This window comes from Coregonus clupeaformis, chromosome 37 (genome assembly GCF_020615455.1).
Source record: "Coregonus clupeaformis isolate EN_2021a chromosome 37, ASM2061545v1, whole genome shotgun sequence".
Taxonomy (NCBI): Eukaryota; Metazoa; Chordata; class Actinopteri; order Salmoniformes; family Salmonidae; genus Coregonus; species Coregonus clupeaformis.
This window is the reverse complement of record NC_059228.1, coordinates 22,178,517-22,198,783: the sequence shown is the minus strand read 5'-3', so window position 1 is coordinate 22,198,783 and position 20,267 is coordinate 22,178,517. Positions and strand designations below refer to the sequence as shown.

Sequence of the window (20,267 nt, the reverse complement as noted above, 5' to 3'; positions counted from 1 at the left end):
ACTCACTTACTTTAGCTCGCCCCTATAATTGTTTTCTATATGTGGTTTACCAAATGTTTCTACTACACCGAGACCTAGGTCAATCTGTTCTCGATTAAGCACCACTTCTGTTTAAGAACACACTTGAATCCTTTTTCTATGTTTTCGTGTGTTCCACGGCAGCTGCTGATTTGAAATTAAATGATTCTCCTCTTGTAACCGTCAGGTTCCGAACCACCCAGAGTAAGTCCAAGAAGGAGACCAAGCTGGAGTTCTTCGGCTTCGAGGACAAGGGTGACCAGGAGGGGGAGGAGGGAGCGGACCCCGCGGCCGGCGGCAGCAGCAGCTACAAGATCAAGTACTTTGGCTTTGACGACCTCAGCGAGAGTGACAGTGACGAAGAGGAGGGCTCCCAGGCCAAAGAGAAGCGGAAGGCCAAGAAGGCTGCAGCAGCAGCCATGGCTGCTAGTGTGGACAGCCCCCAGCCCAGCGACTCTCAGGACAGCCAGAGCAGCAGCAATACAGGTGATATATACTGTTGATGTTTGTGTTCGTCTATAGGTAATAAAGATGTTAGCCTATCTCACCTGTTTTTCATACAGCTGTCTCATAGACAGTCAAAATATCAAATTGTATTTGTCACATGCTTCATAAACAACAGGTGTAGACTAACAGTGAAATGCTTACTTACGGGCCCTTCCCAACAATGCAGAGAGAAAAAAAGAAATTATAGAAAAATAATAAGAAGGAATAGATCCATAATGAGTAACGATAACTTAGCTATATACACGGGGTACCAGTACCGAGTCTATGTGCAGGGGTACGAGGTAATTGAGGTAGATATGTACATATACAGTGGCAAGAAAAAGTATGTGAACCCTTTGGAATTTCCCGGATTTCTGCATAAATTGGTCAGAGAGACAAACAGTCTGCTTAAACTAATAACACACAAACAATTATATGTTTTCATGTCTTTATTGAACACACTGTGTAAACATTCACAGTGCAGGGTGGAAAAAGTATGTGAACCCTTTGATTTAATAACTGGTTGACCCTCCTTTGGTAGCAATAACCTCAACCAAATGTTTTCTGTAGTTGCGGATCAGACCTGAACAACGGTCAGGAGGAATTTTGGACCATTCCTCTTTACAAAACTGTTTCAGTTAAGCAATATTCTTGGGATGTCTTGTGTGAACCGCTCTCTTGAGGTCATGCCACAGCATCTCAATCGGGTTGAGGTCAGGACTCTGACTGGGCCACTGCAGAAGTTGTATTTTTTTTGTTGAAGCCATTCTGTTGATTTACTTCTGTTTTGGGTTGTTGTCCTGTTGCATCACCCAACTTCTGAATTGGCAGACAGCCTTACATTCTCCTGCAAAATGTCTTGATAAACTTGGGAATTCAATTTTCCGTCGATGATAGCAAGCTGTCCAGGCCCTGAAGCAGCAAAACAGCCCCAAACCATGAAGCTCCCTCCACCAAACTTTACAGTTAGGATGAGGTTTTGATGTTGGTGTGCTGTGCCTTTTTTTCTCCACACAGTGTTGTATGTTCCTTCGAAACAACTCAACTTTAGTTTAATCTGTCCACAGAATATTTTGCCAGTAGCGCTGTGGAACATCCATGTGCTCTTTTGCAAACTTCAGACGTGCATCAATGTTTTTTTTTGTATAGCAGTGGCTTCTTCCATGGTGTCCTCTCATGAACACCATTCTTGTTTAGTGTTTTACGTATCGTAGACTCATCAACAGAGATGTTAGCATGTCCCAGAGATTTCTGTAAGTCTAGCTGACACTATAGGATTCTTCTTAACCTCATTGTGCATTCTGCACTGTGCTCTTGCAGTCATCTTTGCAGGATGGCCACTCCTAAGGAGAGTAGCAACAGTGCTGAACTTTCTCCATTTATAGACAATTTGTCGTACTGTGGACTGATGAACATCAAGGCTTTTAGAGATACTTTTGTAACCCTTTCCAGCTTTATGCAAGTCAACTATTCTTAATCTTAAGTCTTCTGAGATCTCTTTTGTTCAAGGCATGGTTCAAATCAGGCAATGCTTTTTGTGAATAGCAAACTCACATTTTGTGAGTTTTCTATAGGGCAGGGCAGCTCTAACCAACATCTCCAATCTCGTGTCATTGATTGGACTCCAGGTTAGCTGACACCTGACTCAAATTAGCTTTTGGAGAAGTCATTAGCCTAGGGGTTCACATACTTTTTCCAACCTACACTGTGAATGTTTAAATGATGTATTCAATATAGACAAGAAAAATACAATATTGTGTGTTATTAGTTTAAGCACACTGTGTTTATCTATTGTTGTGACTTAGATGAAGATCAGATCAAATTGTGACCAATTTATGCAGAAATCCAGGTAATTCCAACGGGTTCACATACCTTTTCTTGCCACTGTAGGTCGGGATAAAGTGAATAGACTGTTGGATAGCTAATAAACGGTAACAGCAGCGCATGTGATGAGTCAAAAGTTAGTGCAAACATGGTCAATGCAGATAGTTAAATAGTTCACCAATAGCTACCCCGGACTAACTATTTAGCAGTCTTATGGCTTGGGGGTAGAAGCTGTTCAGGGTCCTGTTGGTTCCAGACTTGGTGCATCGGTACCACCTGCCGTGCGATAGCAGAGAGAACAGTCTATGACTTGGGTGGCTGGAGCCTTGGACAATTTTTAGGGCTTTCCTCTGATACCGCCTGGTATAGAGGTCCTGGATGGCTGGGAGCTCTGCCCCAGTGATGTACTGGGCCGTACGCACTACCCTCTGTAGTTCCTTGCGGTCAGATGCCAAGCAGTTGCCATACCAAGCGGTGATGCAGCCAGTCAAGATGCTCTCAATGGTGCAGCTGTAGAACTTTTTGAGGATCTGAGGGCCTATGCTGAATCTTTTCAGCCTCCTGAGGGTGAAGAGGCGTTATCGTGCCCTCTTCACAACTTTGTTGTTGTGTGTGTGTGGACAATGGTAATTCCTTAGGCTCATGCTTTGCTTAGTCAGTTTGGCTACACCATGTCACTGGATTTCTATTGTACATCTATTTCCATCATGTTGATTCCACTGTTAACCTTATTGTGCTTTTTCCCCACTCTCAGATATTCTGGAGTTTTCTGATGACTCTAACCTTGGTGGGTCTGAAGAGCAGAAGGGTCGCTCAGGAAAACAGGGGGATACATCCAAGGAAATTTGCAGGAAGATCTTCAGTGGGCCCAAAAAGGTGAGGGAGTAGTGTTGCACATTTCCATCCATTTTGCTGTCAACTAACCTACCCTCATTAACCGGTCAACAAACAGTTACATTTTTTCCAAACAGTAAAATTAGGTGACCAACAGAAAATAGCCTACTATGCATGCATACAAGGAACGGATATTAGCAAGCCTATCGTCTTACAGTCAAAAGGCTATAACATATTATTGAACATTAAACTCTTGTAATGAAACGGCTAATAAAACGTAATTAAACATTTGCCAAAATGCAATTAGCGGGAAAACACAGTTCTAAACAGTGCACCTAATGCGAGTGTTAGAAACTTTAGAAAAATTGGGAATCTAATAGCAGCAACTACGATGGGTTGCTAATATGACTAGGATTGTGCCTTTGGCTTCTGGGCTAACGAAAGAAAGTTGATATGAAAACCAATATAACAGGAGAGAAATTATAATGGCATGAGGAGGTCTTGAGATATACAGTGGGGAGAACAAGTATTTGATACACTGCCGATTTTGAAGGTTTTCCTACTTATAAAGCATGTAGAGGTCTGGCATTTTTATCATAGGTACACTTCAACTGTGAGAGACGGAAACTAAAACAAAAATCCAGAAAATCACATTGTATGATTTTTAAGTAATCAATTTGCATTTTATTACATGACATAAGTATTTGATACATCAGAAAAGCAGAACTTAATATTTGGTACAGAAACCTTTGTTTGCAATTACAGAGATCATACGTTTCCTGTAGGTCTTGACCAGGTTTGCACACACTGCAGCAGGGATTTTGGCCCACTCCCTCCATACAGACCTTCTCCAGATCCTTCAGGTTTTGGGGCTGTCGCTGGACAATACGGACTTTCAGCTCCCTCCAAAGATGTTCTATTGGGTTCAGGTCTGGAGACTGGCTAGGCCACTCCAGGACCTTGAGATGCTTCTTACGGAGCCACTCCTTAGTTGCCCTGGCTGTGTGTTTCGGGTCGTTGTCATGCTGGAAGACCCAGCCACGACCCATCTTCAATGCTCTTACTGAGGGAAGGAGGTTGTTGGCCAAGATCTCGCGATACATGGCCCCATCCATCCTCCCCTCAATACAGTGCAGTCGTCCTGTCTCCTTTGCAGAAAAGCATCCCCAAAGAATGATGTTTCCACCTCCATGCTTCACGGTTGGGATGGTGTTCTTGGGGTTGTACTCATCCTTCTTCTTCCTCCAAACACGGCGAGCGGAGTTTAGACCAAAAAGCTCAATTTTTGTCTCATCAGACCACATGACCTTCTCCCATTCCTCCTCTGGATCATCCAGATGGTCATTGGCAAACTTCAGACGGGCCTGGACATGCGCTGGCTTGAGCAGGGGGACCTTGCGTGCGCTGCAGGATTTTAATCCATGATGGCGTAGTGTGTTACTAATGGTTTTCTTTGAGACTGTGGTCCCAGCTCTCTTCAGGTCATTGACCAGGTCCTGCCGTGTAGTTCTGGGCTGATCCCTCACCTTCCTCATGAGCATTGATGCCCCACGAGGTGAGATCTTGCATGGAGCCCCAGACCGAGGGTGATTGACCGTCATCTTGAACTTCTTCCATTTTCTAATAATTGCGCCAACAGTTGTTGCCTTCTCACCAAGATGCTTGCCTATTGTCCTGTAGCCCATCCCAGCCTTGTGCAGGTCTACAATTTTATCCCTGATGTCCTTACACAGCTCTCTGGTCTTGGCCATTGTGGAGAGGTTGGAGTCTGTTTGATTGAGTGTGTGGACAGGTGTATTTTATACAGGTAACGAGTTCAAACAGGTGCAGTTAATACAGGTAATGAGTGGAGAACAGGAGGGTTTCTTAAAGAAAAACTAACAGGTCTGTGAGAGCCGGAATTCTTACTGGTTGGTAGGTGATCAAATACTTATGTCATGTAATAAAATGCAAATTAATTACTTAAAAATCATACAATGTGATTTTCTGGATTTTTGTTTTAGATTCCGTCTCTCACAGTTGAAGTGTACCTATGATAAAGATTACAGACCTCTACATGCTTTGTAAGTAGGAAAACCTGCAAAATTGGCAGTGTATCAAATACTTGTTCTCCCCACTGTATATATGTATGTGTGTGTGTGTGTGTGTGTGTGTGTATGTGTGTGTGTGTATATATATATATATATATATATATATGAAAGTTGGATTTCGCTAGGCTACTTTGAAGCAAGGTAAGAAAGACATGCCTCATTATTTGAAGTAGAGTAAAACCATTCAGGTTTCAAACAATTATACTGCCTCAAGCCCATATTGCTAAGTGTTTGGTGACGCGTTTATAGCCTGCCTACCATTGATTATAGCCTATGCACTCTTAATGGCGAATGGGAGGCGCGCTTCAATTACGTTGAGATGATAAATATAGCTATTTTTAATCGTGGCCATCTGTTTTAAACACTCGATTGCATTTAGAATTGTTCTTATTGGTGCAATGACTGATGCTTAGAAAAGCAAATGGCAGCTTTTTAACCGCTACGGGATCGGTGTCTCGTATATGGGACGGTTGAGCTAATGTGCGCTAATGTGATTAGCATGACTGTTGTAAGTAACAGCAAACTTTCCAGGGCATAGACATGTCTTATATGGGCAGAAAGCTTACATTCTTGTTGATTTAACTGCACTATCCAATTTACAGTAGCTATTACAGTGAAAAAATACCATGCTATTGTTTGAGGAGAGTGCACAACAACAAAACTTATCACGGCATCTGGTTTGATACATTCACCTCTGAAGGTAAATAATGTACTTACATTCAGTAATATTGCTCTGATTTGTCATCCTAAGGGTCCCAGAGATAAAATGTAGCATAGTTTTGCGTGATAAAATCCATTTTTATATTCAAATGTAGGGTTCTACAGTTTGAACCCCTGCTGTCTCTGGCTCCACACCCACCTTGCCCGGCCATCTAAAGTTAGTGTATAAGCTAAATATCCATCATGTATGACGTTCCTGGGAGTGTGTAAACTTACATTTTGTTCTCTCTATAGTTATGTACTTGAAAATGTATCAATTGACCAATCTGGCACATTTGGGCAGACTTGATAGTCCAGTATTGCAATGCTTCACTGGATCAATCTGAAACTTTGCACACACTGCTGCCAGCTAGTGGCCAAAATCTAAATTGCGCCTAAACTGCAATATTTAAATTTTACATAATCATTTAGCAATATTATATTGTGGCCTTTCTCTTGCATTTCAAAGATGATGATGGGGGGGGAAGAAAATGCATGTTTTTTTTGTTTATATTATCTTTTACCAGATCTAATGTGTTATATTCTCCTACATTAATTTCACATTGCCACAAACTTCAAAGTGTTTCCTTTCAAATGGTAACACGTATCCTTGCTTCAGGTCTCGAGCTACAGGCAGATTTGGGTATGTCATTTTAGGTGAAAATTTGAAAAAAAAGGGTCCGAACCTTAAGAGGTTAAGGAGGTGCCCTGGCGCTGTCTGACAGGTGATGTGCCATTCCGCTCCTCAAACTAGGCTCTGTATGCTGTTAGCGTGTGATAAATAAGATACATGATGACTAACGAAAATACACACGAACCAATTTAATACTCATTTATGCAAATTAACCTATAGACCGATAAGCATGACCGGTCAAATGTATCTTCCACGGCTAACCGATTTTTAACAGTTAACCGTTAACATCCCTATGAGGGAGTTATGAAGTCTGTTTCTGTGTGTGGATTGGATGTGTGTGTGTGTGTGTGTGTGTGAGATGGCGATTGTGTATGGAAATAGTTTTTCAGTGTAGCTGTGCTCATGAGGTAACACTGATACGAGCTAGAATTGCTCTCACTAAGGGGAGTAGATGTTCAATATGTTTCAAGCACTCATTGGTGAGCAGCTAGATAACATTCTCTTTGAAGGGATAATTCTGCTGGAGTCAATAACAAGATCACGTCTGCTTTGCTTCACTGGATATATATAACACTGCTTTTTTGCAAGGCAGATGAATGGGATGGGCCTAATTACATGAATCTCCAGAAACATCACAAGAACCTCTCGCCTCAACTCAAGCATTTTACCAAATCAAGCGGAAAGTCACACCATTTTCAAAATCAGTGATTAAGCCAGTTAAGAGGACCAACAGATTGTTTTAATTCCAATAATAAGTAGTAACTGCACCCCTGACAGTAGCTGAGTCATTCAGCAAGTGTTTATTCTGCACTGTTGAGGAAGGGCTGCAAGTAAGCATTTCACTGTACCGTTTACACCTGCTGTATCCTGTGCATGTGATGAATAAACTTTGGTTTGAAGACCCTTTACTCTAGAGCCAGGATTCAAACCAATGCAGATTAATTACCTGTGCAATGCGATTGACTTTTTAAAAGCTACGGATGTCATCTCAACCATGAATCTCCTTTAAAAGTCAATTGCGTTCACACAGATGGTTTCTGTGTTTGTTTGAATCTTGTCCTGAAGCCACTCCTGCGTTGTTTTAGCTGTGTGCTTAGGGTCGTTGTCCTGTTGGAAAGTGAACCTTAGCCCCAGTCTGAGGTCCTGAGCTCTCTGGAGCAGGTTTTCGTCAAGGATCTCTCGGTACATTTCTCAGTTCATCTTTGCCTCGATCCTGACTAGTCTCCCAGTCCCTGTCGCTGTAAAACATCCCCACAGCATGATGCTGCCACCACCATGCTTCACCGTAGGGATGGTGCCAGGTTTCCTCCAGACGTGACTCTTGGCATTCAGGCCAAATGGTTCAATCTTGGTTTCATCAGACCAGATAATCTTGAGTCTTTAGGCCTTTTGGCAAACTCCAAGCAGGCTGTCATGTGCCTTTTACTGAGGAATGGCTTTCGTCTATCCACTCTACCATACAGGCCTGATTGTGCTGCAGAGATGGTTGTCCTTCTGGAAGGTTCTCCTATCTCCACAGAGGAACTCTAGAGCGCTGTCAGAGTGACCATCTTGTTCACCTCCCTGACCAAGGCCCTTCTCCCCCGATTGCTCAGTTTGGCCGGGCGGCCAGCTCTAGGAAGAGTCTTGGTGGTTCCAAACTTCTTCCATTTAAGAATGATGAAGGCCACTGTGTTCTTGGGGACCTTCAATGCTGCAGAATTTCTTTTGGTACCCTTCCCCAGATCTGTGCCTCGACACAATCCTGTCTCTGAGCTCTACGGACAGTTCCTTTGACCTCATGGCTTGGTTTTTGCTCTGACATGCACTGTCAACTGTGGGACCTTATATAGACAAGTGTGTGCCTTTTCAAAATCATGTCCAATCAATTGAATTTACCACAGGTGGACTCCAATCAAGTTGTAGAAACATCTCAAGGATGATCAATGGAAACAGGATGCACCTGAGCTCATTTTCTAGTCTCATAGCAAAGGGTCTGAATACTTATGTAAATAAGGTATTTTTGTCATTATGGGGTATTGTGTGTAGATTGCTGCAGATTTTTATTTATTTAATGCATTTTAGAATAAGGCTGTAACGTAACAAAGTGGGAAAAGTAAAGGGGTCTGAAGACATTTCGGTTATTCTATCAACAATTGTGCAAAAAAGTGTTTCGTCTGCCATTTGTCACATTATTTATTTCACAGACGACAATTTATCCACCCGTGTCTAGCGTATTTTGTTTGGTCGATATTTGGATGGTTTATAGACAAATTTGCTGTTTCCATCAGGCCCGTCATTAGTTTTTTGTTGTTGATCTGACATACAGTGCTATGAAAAGTGTTTGCCCCCTTTCTAATTTTCTCTACTTTTGCATATTTGTGATACTGAATGTTGTCAGATCTTCAACCAATACCTAATACTAGATAAAGGTATAAGTGAACAAATAACATAACAATTACATATTTATTTCATAAACAAAGTTATGCAACAACCAATTCCCCTGTGTGAAAAAGTAATTGCCCCCTTACACTCTAACTGGTTGTGCCACCTTTAGCTGCAATGACTCCAACCAAATGCTTCCTGTAGTTGTTGATCAGTCTCTCACATCGCTGTGGAGGAATTTTGGCCCACTCTTCCATGCAGAACTGCTTTAACTCAACAACGTGTGGGTTTTCAAGCATGAACTGCTCGTTTCAAGTCCTGCCACAACATCTCAATTGGGATTAGGTTTTGGATCATTGTCTTGCTGCATGACCCAGCTGCGCTTCAGCTCACAGACGAATGGTCTGACATTCTCCTGTAGAATTCTCTGATACAGAGCAGAATTCATGGTTCCTTCTATTAAGGCAAGTCATCCAGGTCCTGAGGCAGCAAAGCATCCCCAAACCATCACACCACCATGCTTGACCTTTGGTATGATGTTCTTACTGTGGAATGCAGTGTTTTGGTTTTCGCCAGGCATAATGGGACCCATCTCGTCCAAAAGTTGACTCAAGTTTGCCAAAAAGCACCTGGATGATCATCAAGACTCTTGGAAGAACGTTCTATGGACAGATGATTCAAAAGTATAACTGTTTGGACGACATGGTTCCAGTAATGCCTGGCGAAAACCAAACTCTGCATTCCACAGTAAGAACATCATACCAAAGGTCAAGCATGGTGGTGGTGGTGGTGTGATGGTTTGGGGATGCTTTGCTGCCTCAGGACCTGGACGACTTGCCTTAATAGAAGGAACCATGAATAATGCTCTGTATCAGAGAATTCTACAGGAGAATGTCAGACCATCCGTCTGTGAGCTGAAGCTGAAGCGCAGCTGGGTCATGCAGCAAGACAATGATCCAAAACACACAATCAAGTCTACATGAAAATTGCTAAAAAGCAACAAATTGGAAGTTTTGGAATGGCCTAGTCAAAGTCCAGACCTAATCCCAATTGAGATGTTGTGGCAGGACTTGAAACGAGCAGTTCATGCTTGAAAACCCACACGTTGCTGAGTTAAAGCAGTTCTGCATGGAAGAGTGGGCCAAAATTCCTCCACAGTGACGTGAGAGACTGATCAACAACTACATTTGCATTTGGTTGGAGTCATTGCAGCTAAAGGTGGCACAACCAGTTATTGAGTGTAAGGGGGCAATTACTTTTTCACACAGGGGAATTGGGTGTTGCATAACTTTGTTTATGAAATAAATATGTAATTGTTGTGTTATTTGTTCACTTATGTTACCTTTATCTAATATTAGGTTTTGGTTGAAGATCTGATAACATTCAGTATCACAAATATGCAAAAGTAGAGAAAATTAGAAAGGGGGCAAATACCCTTTCATAGCACTGTACTGTACTCACATACTTGTTGGATGGAAAAATGCAAAAATATGACTAGCTTATCGCAGCTCTGCCACAAAAATGGAATAGGCAATTACTCAAAAGAGAAAATAATTAATTATTATGTCTGCCGCCAATCAAAAACCATGCATGGCTTAAAATGACTAGTATAAATCATAAATGGTGTCAGTTTCACTTAAGGTTGAGAGGTTTGACAACATACCGCTTAAAATTCAAGGTAGTTGGGAACAGATTTGATGTCACAATATGAACTGATATACAAAATAACAATTGACCCATCAATCCGTTCTTTTCAATTTAAACTATAATATAAAATTCTCGCTACACAAAAAGAATGCTCAATGTATGGGGCATTGAACAGTTAGCCCTGTGAATACTGCAGTGAAGAAACAGAATCAATAGATCATCTCTTTTGGTACTGTCCTTCGGTGGCTCGCTTTTTCAGTCAGGTATAGCAGAGGTTGTTGGTGATGTCTGTGTTCAGATGGACCTACAAACAGTAATGTTAGGAAATCTGAAAAATCATGATCAATCAATGGAAAATATGATTATACTCTTAGGTAAAATATTTATTTGTAGGGCAATCTCTGTAGAAATGGTACAAATAGCATTTCCAGACCCTTGAGTGACCACTGTAAAATAGGATGTAGTACAATGGTAATATACTGGGAAAGATGGATTAGTCTGTGAACATTAGAGGGATTGGTTGATTTGACGATTCACTTGGAGTCCAGTACAAATAGGAGGAAACTATACCCTGAGTGTACAAAACATTATGAACACCTGCTCTTTCCATGACGTACTGACCAGGTGAATCCAGATGAAAGCTATGTTCCCTTATTGATGTCACTTGTTAAATCCACTCCAATCAGTATAAATGAAGTGGAGGAGACTGTTAAAGAAGGATCTTTAAGCCTTGAGACAATTGAGATATGGATTGCGTATATGTGGCATTCATAGGGTGAATGGGCAAGATAAAAAATATTTTATTACCTTTGAACGGGGTATGGTAGTAGGTGCCAGGTGCATCAGTTTGTGTCAAGAACTGCAATGCTGCTAGGTTTTTCATGCTCAACAGTTTCCCGTGTGTATCAAGAATGGTTCACTACCCAAAGGACATCCAGCCAACTTGACACAACTGTGGGACGCGTTGACGTCAACATGGGCCAGCATCCCTGTAGAACGATTTCGTCACCTTGTAGAGTCCACGCCCCGATGAATTGAGGCTGTTGTGAGGGCATGGGGGGGTTGCAACTCGATATTAGGAAGGTGTTCTTAATGTTTTGTACACTCAGTGCATGTGTATATACATTACCATTCAAAAGTTTTAGAACACCTACTCATTCAAGTGTTCTTTATTTTTACTGTTTTTTTACATTGTAGAATAATAGTGAAGACATCAAAGCTATTAAATAACACATATGGAATCATGTAGTAACCAAAAAAAGTGTTAAACAAATCAAAATATATTTTATATGTGAAATTCTTCAAATAGCCACCCTTTGCCTTGATGACAGCTTTTTACACTCTTTGCATTCTCTCAACCAGCTTCATGAGGTAGTCACCTGGAATGCATTTCAATTAACAGCTGTGCCTTCTTAAAAGTTAATTTGTGGAATTTCTTTCCTTCTTAATGCTATTGAGCCAATCAGTTGTGTTGTGACAAGGTAGGGGGGGTATACAGAAGATAGCCCTATTTGATAAAAGACAAAGTCCATATTATGGCAAGAACAGCTCAAATAAGCAAAGAGAAACGACAGTCAATACGGAACATTTCAAGAACTTTGAAAGTTTCTTCAAGTGCAGTCGCAGAAACCATCAAGCGCTGTGATGAAACTGGCTCTCATGAGGACCGCCACAGGAATGGAAGACCCAGAGTTACCTCTGCTGCAGAGGATACGTTCATTAGAGTTACCAGCCTCTGAAATTGCAGCCCGAATAAATGCTTCACGGAGTTCAAGTAACAGACACATCTCAACATCAACTGTTCAGAGGGGACTGTGTGAATCAGGCCTTCATGGTCGAATTGCTGGAATGAAACCACTACTAAAGGACACCAATAAGAAGAGACCTGCTTGGGCCAAGAAACACAAGCAATGGACGATAGACCGGTGGAAATGTGTCCTTTGGTCTGGAGTCCAACTTTGAGATTTTTGGTTACAACCGCCGTGTCTTTGTGAGACGCGGTGTAGGTGAACGGCTGATCTCCGCATGTGTATTTCCCACCATAAAGTATGGAGGAGGTGGTGTTATGGTGTGGGGGTGCTTTGCTGGTGACGCTGTCTGTGATTTATTTAGAATTCAATGCACACTTAACCAGCATGGCTACCACAGCATTCTGTAGTGATACGCCATCCCATCTGGTTTGGGCTTATTGGGGCTATCATTTGTTTTTCAACAGGACAATGACTGTGATACCTTAGAAACTCATCATAAAAGAATCAAGGATGCAAGGATATACTTAGACATTCTGTGGAGCTTTCATACCAAGTATTTATTGAATCACGAGCTCGTGGGTTCATCTAACCAACCGACATAGCTTTGCCCTTCGTCAGTTGAACTCTTGAACAAAGGAAACACTACCTTTTATACCCTTCTATTACCATCTTCCTGACATACATCTGGCAAGTCTCCATGGGCACTCTCTGTCTTTGATGTTCATCACTCTTTACCCCAGGTCACTATCCTAAACATCACTCATGCTATCCTAAACATCACTAATCTACCTTGACATAATGTTTTAAAAATGTATGCACTCACTAACTGTAAGTCGCTCTGGATAAGAGCGTCTGCTAAATGACTAAAATGTAAATGTAATAATGGAATGTAGACTTCATAGCCCCAAACCACTCATCGCTTAACTCTTCCTCTGTCCTCACAACACTATGACATGACATCATTACAATCAAACATTTTTTTGTGTGTTAAGTGACATGACTAAACCCAAACAATGCCCATATAACTTTATATAAAATACAATATTCTCCAATCAGTAGTACATACATCTCTGACTAGATCCTAAACTATGCTAGATAACTGAGAATTGACCCCTTCCACCTTTCATACCTGAATCCAACTCGATTCTCCATTTATTTCATCAACAAAGGTATAAATTCTCAGCCATCTATCTTATGTGATATCAAACCTCTCAAACCTCTATAAACTCAGTCAGAGTAAAATAAATGCATAATTAACTACTACATATTCATGCTAATCTATGTAGTCAAAACCATATATATATATATATATATATATATATGGAGAAAAAAATCCCACAGACATCCCCGCTTTTAAAATGACCCCTTTTTCTGAGCCATACAACCAAGAAAACATACGTAGAAATAAATTGTTACCATCATGACATCAACAATTATACATAACCATTACTAAGTTACATTAATATTATAATCTATACACATGAATATAAAAATAACAAAAACGTCCGTCTTCATCATTTCTGCGCTGTCAGAGGAACCCCAAGTTTTTCCTCGTCACAAGGGGCTCTATCTGATCCACTGAGATATTCATCTGTCCACATCTACGATCCTATAAACCTTAAATTCCATGTCATACAATTCCAACTTAACATTCCTTGTCCTCAATCAACATTATCAATGGAATCTGAACTGGAACAAGATGACAAAGAATAATTATTCCTTTCCCTCCTTGCATTAACATTAACTGACACATCTCTAACTGTAATCACAGGCATGTTAATAATCGTTTGTACAGATCTTAAAATCAATCCCCAAAATTTAAAACAACCCCCTAACTATTGCTACAATAATTACTATGACCACTATAGGACCTAGAATGCTTGCCATCCATGTTCCTATGGAATTACCACTAAAAAACTTTGAAAAAACTTCAACAGCATTCAAATTACCATATCATCTTAATATAATAGCATCCAATGCCATGTGATTATCAATTACACATTCTAATGATTAACATCTCAGACCCAATTCTTAAAAACCCATGATTGTTAAAATATACAATGTTCAACTCCGACTTTGTTCTCCTATTATTCCTGATATAACATACACATTATAACACTCTATTATCACTCCCTGTTAAATCATTACATCCCTAAACTATTCCTGCTTTAATAATTCAACCAAATTCAGATCATATGAAAATATCATAACCCCATGATAATAACCAATTAAGTACTTGCCTATCAACATAAATATTTACTACTCTAAACATTCATATCAATATCACCCAATACGCCAAATCTATATAATTACTAATATGTTAATACTTTAACCAAATTAATCAACATCTTCATGATTTCATTCACAATCCTCACCTTAACTTCCATTACAACTTTCAGAATGTATACTTATATTATCATACATTATAAACATCCATAATTCAATTATGACCTTCCTCATCCTGATAATAAATACAGATCATTATCTCAATGCATTCTTAATACTATTAATTTAGCAGTGTGTATATACCTACTACCCAAATTATCCAATTTAGATCAATCCAATTTTTTTATCAACAAGCAACCCCTTTATTCCACCCAGCACTTACATCTTCTGGCGTCTCTTCATTATGTTCTTCAGACAGCTTCATATTTCAAAATGACTTGCCCATTACAATGTCACAACTATGTCTCATTCGATTCACCACCAACTCCACAATTTCAATGTCATGTCCATTTGCCAACCATTATACCAACAACATGAGAAATGTTGCATTTGAACAGATCTTTCTCCATTCTCACTCAATTGTGAACTCCTTTCCCACTCCTTCGATATAAAAACATGAGAAAATCCTTTATCTTTGATTGGTTGTTGTAGACCAGTTGCATGTAGAAGTGGTATTTTACAAAAACGTCTTCAACGCCTCTTATATTCATCTTCAGCCGGTTCATAGTTTGTTACTTTTACTTATTTAGGTTCAAACCATGCTATGCCAAATTATTCCTTATTATGCATCAAGATACCCTCTGTATTTACCTCACTAGAAGACAAAAACACAACAATTTAATTGATTTCATTCCTAAACCAATACATCCATACAAACATTCACCATATGACAAATTATCATGCTTTAACAATTATTCCTAATACCAATTCCTAATATACTTCCCAATTTCTATTAGATAAACCTTTTAAATACATATAACCGAATAGAATGACAGCCAGTTGATTCCTGAAAATCTTGAAATTATTGGAGGTCTATAGCTCTGTTCCTCCACTGAGGTAATCAGCCATAACCCACATCTCATCAGTATCATTCCTCAAACATCGTCCTCCATCACCTGATAATTGTCATCAACAGTATCCTCATCTCTAATCGTCAGTTTCCTCGTAGCCATTGGTTGACCTGATACCTGTTCAATCTCCCCTCTATCCATACCTCCGTTGGTGTAGACGGTGTGATGATGCATGAACCTTCTTCCTTCACTAGTTCTATGATCATGCAGAGTCCTTCTCCATTTATCACCATCTCTCTGTTGTGTCCTTCAATCAGCGTACCAATATTCCCTGCTTCCAAAAACACAAACAAAACAAAGCTCAGCCGAAGCGGTGCCATCTTCCTCCTCTGCGTTAGAAAAGTCCTACAATGGTACATACAGATCTAGGAATCTCTCTCTCTTACTTGCCCCTCCAAGGTAGCCATCAACACCTATTACTAACCTTCCCACTTGGGTGTTGTCCATCAATGACTTCATTAATCCTTTACCACCACATAGTCTCCAAGTTGCAAAAAATGTCCAGATTCTCCTGGTAGGTCTGTCAGAGAAGCCTTCACCTTTTCGAAAGAAAGTCTGCATAACATTGTTAGTTGAGACACTGCATGATACTTCATCCTTTCTTCTTATCATTCCTGATAAGCCTTTTAGATTAGGAAGTGCACATTCTTGCAGCGTGTTATAGTCACTAATGTTATAGAAAGGCCTCCTCTAAATTCTGCCTTATACCACAAATACATTTCCCCCTAAAACATTTAATCTAACACATTACTTACTACTGCTCATATTCTTAATACAATATGCAAATATACCAATAAATCCTCATACCATCAATACTACCCCCTTTTCTGAACACATGAGTCACGTGATTCATGCTTTCAAAAACAAAACACCAACATTGTTTATTAAACCCTAATAAAAATGAAATTAAAATGACAACTTTGGATAATACCTCAACTTACTTCTATCCCGTAAAGTAATCCAAGATTAGTACACTTAACTATCAACAGGTATCACTCATTCAGGATAGCTCCCTCTCTCTGTAGTTATTTTATGGTTCGATTCATATATTATTACCAAATTATAAACTTCTTCACAATTATTCTTATCATAACTAACCCCCCAATTCAGAATGCCTCAAGTATTTACAGTGCGGGTGATCAAGTCACACTATAAAGCCAGGACAGATTGCAGAGGTCATTGAAATCATTCAATGAATTGTTCCATGAAATAGTATACAGTGAGGGGGGGAAAAATATTTGATCCCCTGCTGATTTTGTACGTTTGCCCACTGACAAAGAAATTATCAGTCTATAATTTTAATGGTAGGTTTATTTGAACAGTGAGAGACAGAATAACAACAACAAAATCCAGAAAAGCGCATGTCAAAAATGTTATAAATTGATTTGCATTTTAATGAGGGAAATAATTATTTGACCCCCTCTCAATCAGAAAGATTTCTGGCTCCCAGGTGTCTTTTATACAGGTAACAAGCTGAGATTAGGAGCACACTCTTAAAGGGAGTGCTCCTAATCTATTTGTTACCTGTATAAAAGACACCTGTCCACAGAAGCAATCAATCAGATTCCAAACTCTCCACCATGGCCAAGACCAAAGAGCTCTCCAAGGATGTCAGGGACAAGATTGTAGAGGCTGGAATGGGCTACAAGACCATCGCCAAGCAGCTTGGTGAGAAGTTGACAACAGTTGGTGCAATTATTCGCAAATGGAAGAAACACAAAATAACTGTCAATCTCCCTCGGCCTGGGGCTCCATGCAAGATCTCACCTCGTGGAGTTGCAATGATCATGAGAACGGTGAGGAATCAGCCCAGAACTACACAGGAGGATCTTGTCAATGATCTCAAGGCAGCTGGGACCATAGTCACCAAGAAAACAATTGGTAACACACTACGCCGTGAAGGACTGAAATCCTGCAGCGCCCGCAAGGTCCCCCTGCTCAAGAAAGCACATATACAGGCCCGTCTGAAGTTTGCCAATGAACATCTGAATGATTCAGAGGAGAACTGGGTGACAGTGTTGTTGTCAGATGAGACTACAATCGAGCTCTTTGGCATCAACTCAACTCGCCGTGTTTGGAGGAGGAGGAATGCTGCCTATGACTCCAAGAACACCTTCCCCACCGTCAAACATGGAGGTGGAAACATTATGCTTTGGGGGTGTTTTTCTGCTAAGGGGACAGGACAACTTCACTGTATCAAAGGGACGATGGACGGGGCCATCAAATCTTGGGTGAGAACCGCCTACCCTCAGCCAGGGCATTGAAAATGGGTCGTGGATGGGTATTCCAGCATGACAATGACCCAAAACACACGGCCAAGGCAACAAAGGAGTGGCTCAAGAAGAAGCACATTAAGGTCCTGGAGTGGCCTAGCCAGTCTCCAGACCTTAATCCAATAGAAAATCTGTGGAGGGAGCTGAAGGTTCGAGTTGCCAAACGTCAGCCTCAAAACCTTAATGACTTGGAGAAGATCTGCAAAGAGGAGTGGGACAAAATCCCTCCTGAGATGTGTGCAAACCTGGTGGCCAACTACAAGAAACGTCTGACCTCTGTGATTGCCAACAAGGGTTTTGCCACCAAGTACTAAGTCATGTTTTGCAGAGGGGTCAAATACTTATTTCCCTAATTTAAAATGAAAATCAATTTATAACATTTTTGACATGCGTTTTTCTGGATTTTTGTTGTTGTTATTCTGTCTCTCGCTGTTCAAATAAACCTACCATTAAAATTTGACTGATCATGTCTTTGTCAGTGGGCAAACGTACAAAATCAGCAGGGGATCAAATACTTTCTTCCCTCACTGTACTAATCATTACCAACATTCAAAACATCTAATAAATGTTATGTACCCCAAGTGTACATTAAATCCTCATGACATTTATTCTCATAAGAAATCATGTATACCCAAAACTCAGTCAAAAAATCATAAAATTCACTGTGTGTGCTCCTTTAAGACTTATCACCTTTGACCTGTTGAAAACCCTCTTAAATCAAAATAACCTTTTATAACATCATACTAGGTGTGTTGTGTGTTTATTTGAAAAACCCATTTGGAAAACAAATAACAAAAAACATGGCCAGGCCTTATTTAATTTAGTAGCTCCCTATGACAACCTAAAAATAAGACTACTTAATTTTACTAACTAGTCCACCTAGCCTACAGACTTTTGAAACATCCCAATGAGATATAAAGAAATCCCCAAGTTCCTGGAAGAGAAATTTATACATTTCGTTAACATATAATCAACAATCCAAAGATGGTAATTACACACAAAACCTGATACATATATCCACAGTCCTATCTCATCAATAATCATTTGTATCAATCTAACTCCTCATAACTACTCCATAAAAAGATTATATAAAACCTTTCACAAAATTAAAACCACTCAAAATTCCTCTGAGTTTACAATGATTATGTTGAATTGATTACCCTTCAGATCATATCCTCTTTAAATCTCACCATGATTATTTAACCCCTACATCTGCTCCTTTTGGTCCCATATCAACTAATCCATTATCTTTTACATAATCAACAACAAAATAAAATCCATGTCCTTTGCCATTGTTCCTGTCACCCCTTTTAAATGTCATATTTCATTCATTAGCCAATACCCTCACTTACTTTGTGTAAGACTTGATATTTTATCCCAGGCATCTATTTAAAATTTGTTCGCTACGTTGTCTCCTATTCTCCCTTTATCATAATGCTATAGGAGACTTCCATCAATCCTGGAGAGAAAAAAACGCCCCCTCACAAAACACTGGATAATTCCACGTTTATTAAGTTAACTACACCTTCTACTATAAACCTATAACCCCTTTCTAGTAATTTAATCATTGCAAACTGTTGCATTGATGTTTTTAAAAAATATAAACTTATTGTTTCATAATCCAAAACCCACAAAAAGATGTCCCCTTAATCCATCAGGCCAACAGCAACAACTATCTCCCATCGTTCAACGTACTATAAACAGATGATCGGTGTCAGAATTAATGAACCGTCTGCATAACTCACTGTTGTTTAAACAAACAATATAATGTAATAATAATAATTACCAGTGATTAAATAACGTTCCATATTCAACTATCTAGACGTGCTCACCATTACCCTCTGCATCCTGTACATCTCAATATAACCCAACTATCACCACTTTCTTTTTCATCCTCTTACTAAATCATGTCATTAGTAAATTCTATCCACAAACCACTACTACTTATAAACATATGTTCATTCACCTACTAGAAAGCATTACTTTAATACCACTCTACTCAAACCATCCAATTCAACATTTCTCATCTCCCAATTAACCTACTTTCCTTCTTCAAACCATCCAATTCAACATTTCAACATGTCTCATCACCCAATGAACTTACTTACTTTTTAAACCCTCTACAATATCTATCATACTCTACCGCTAACTTTCCTTATAACGGTACCTCAACAGATGACAAATTACTCTGAAGTTATAGTCAAAACAAATAAAACATCCAATTCAAAGCTATGCAACTTTAATTACTATGTTATACTATTTACTATGTGTCGGTAAGACAATCCCTTTCACAAAATGTTTATCAAGTCACTTATTAATCTATGTCAATATCCACCATGTAAAAGTTTTGC

At 39.8% G+C, this 20,267-nt stretch overlaps 1 protein-coding gene across 2 annotated transcripts in view; it reads left to right on the top strand.

The window, feature by feature from the left end:
• Window positions 1–20,267, top strand: part of LOC121553782 (wings apart-like protein homolog) — a 38,860-nt gene that overhangs the window by 2,986 nt on the left and 15,607 nt on the right. For both annotated transcript variants that reach the window (XM_041867172.1, XM_041867173.1), the window contains 2 exons: window positions 206–504; window positions 3,083–3,204. In XM_041867172.1, the coding sequence (XP_041723106.1) occupies window positions 206–504; window positions 3,083–3,204 (421 nt within the window). The remainder of the gene's footprint in view (window positions 1–205; window positions 505–3,082; window positions 3,205–20,267) is intronic.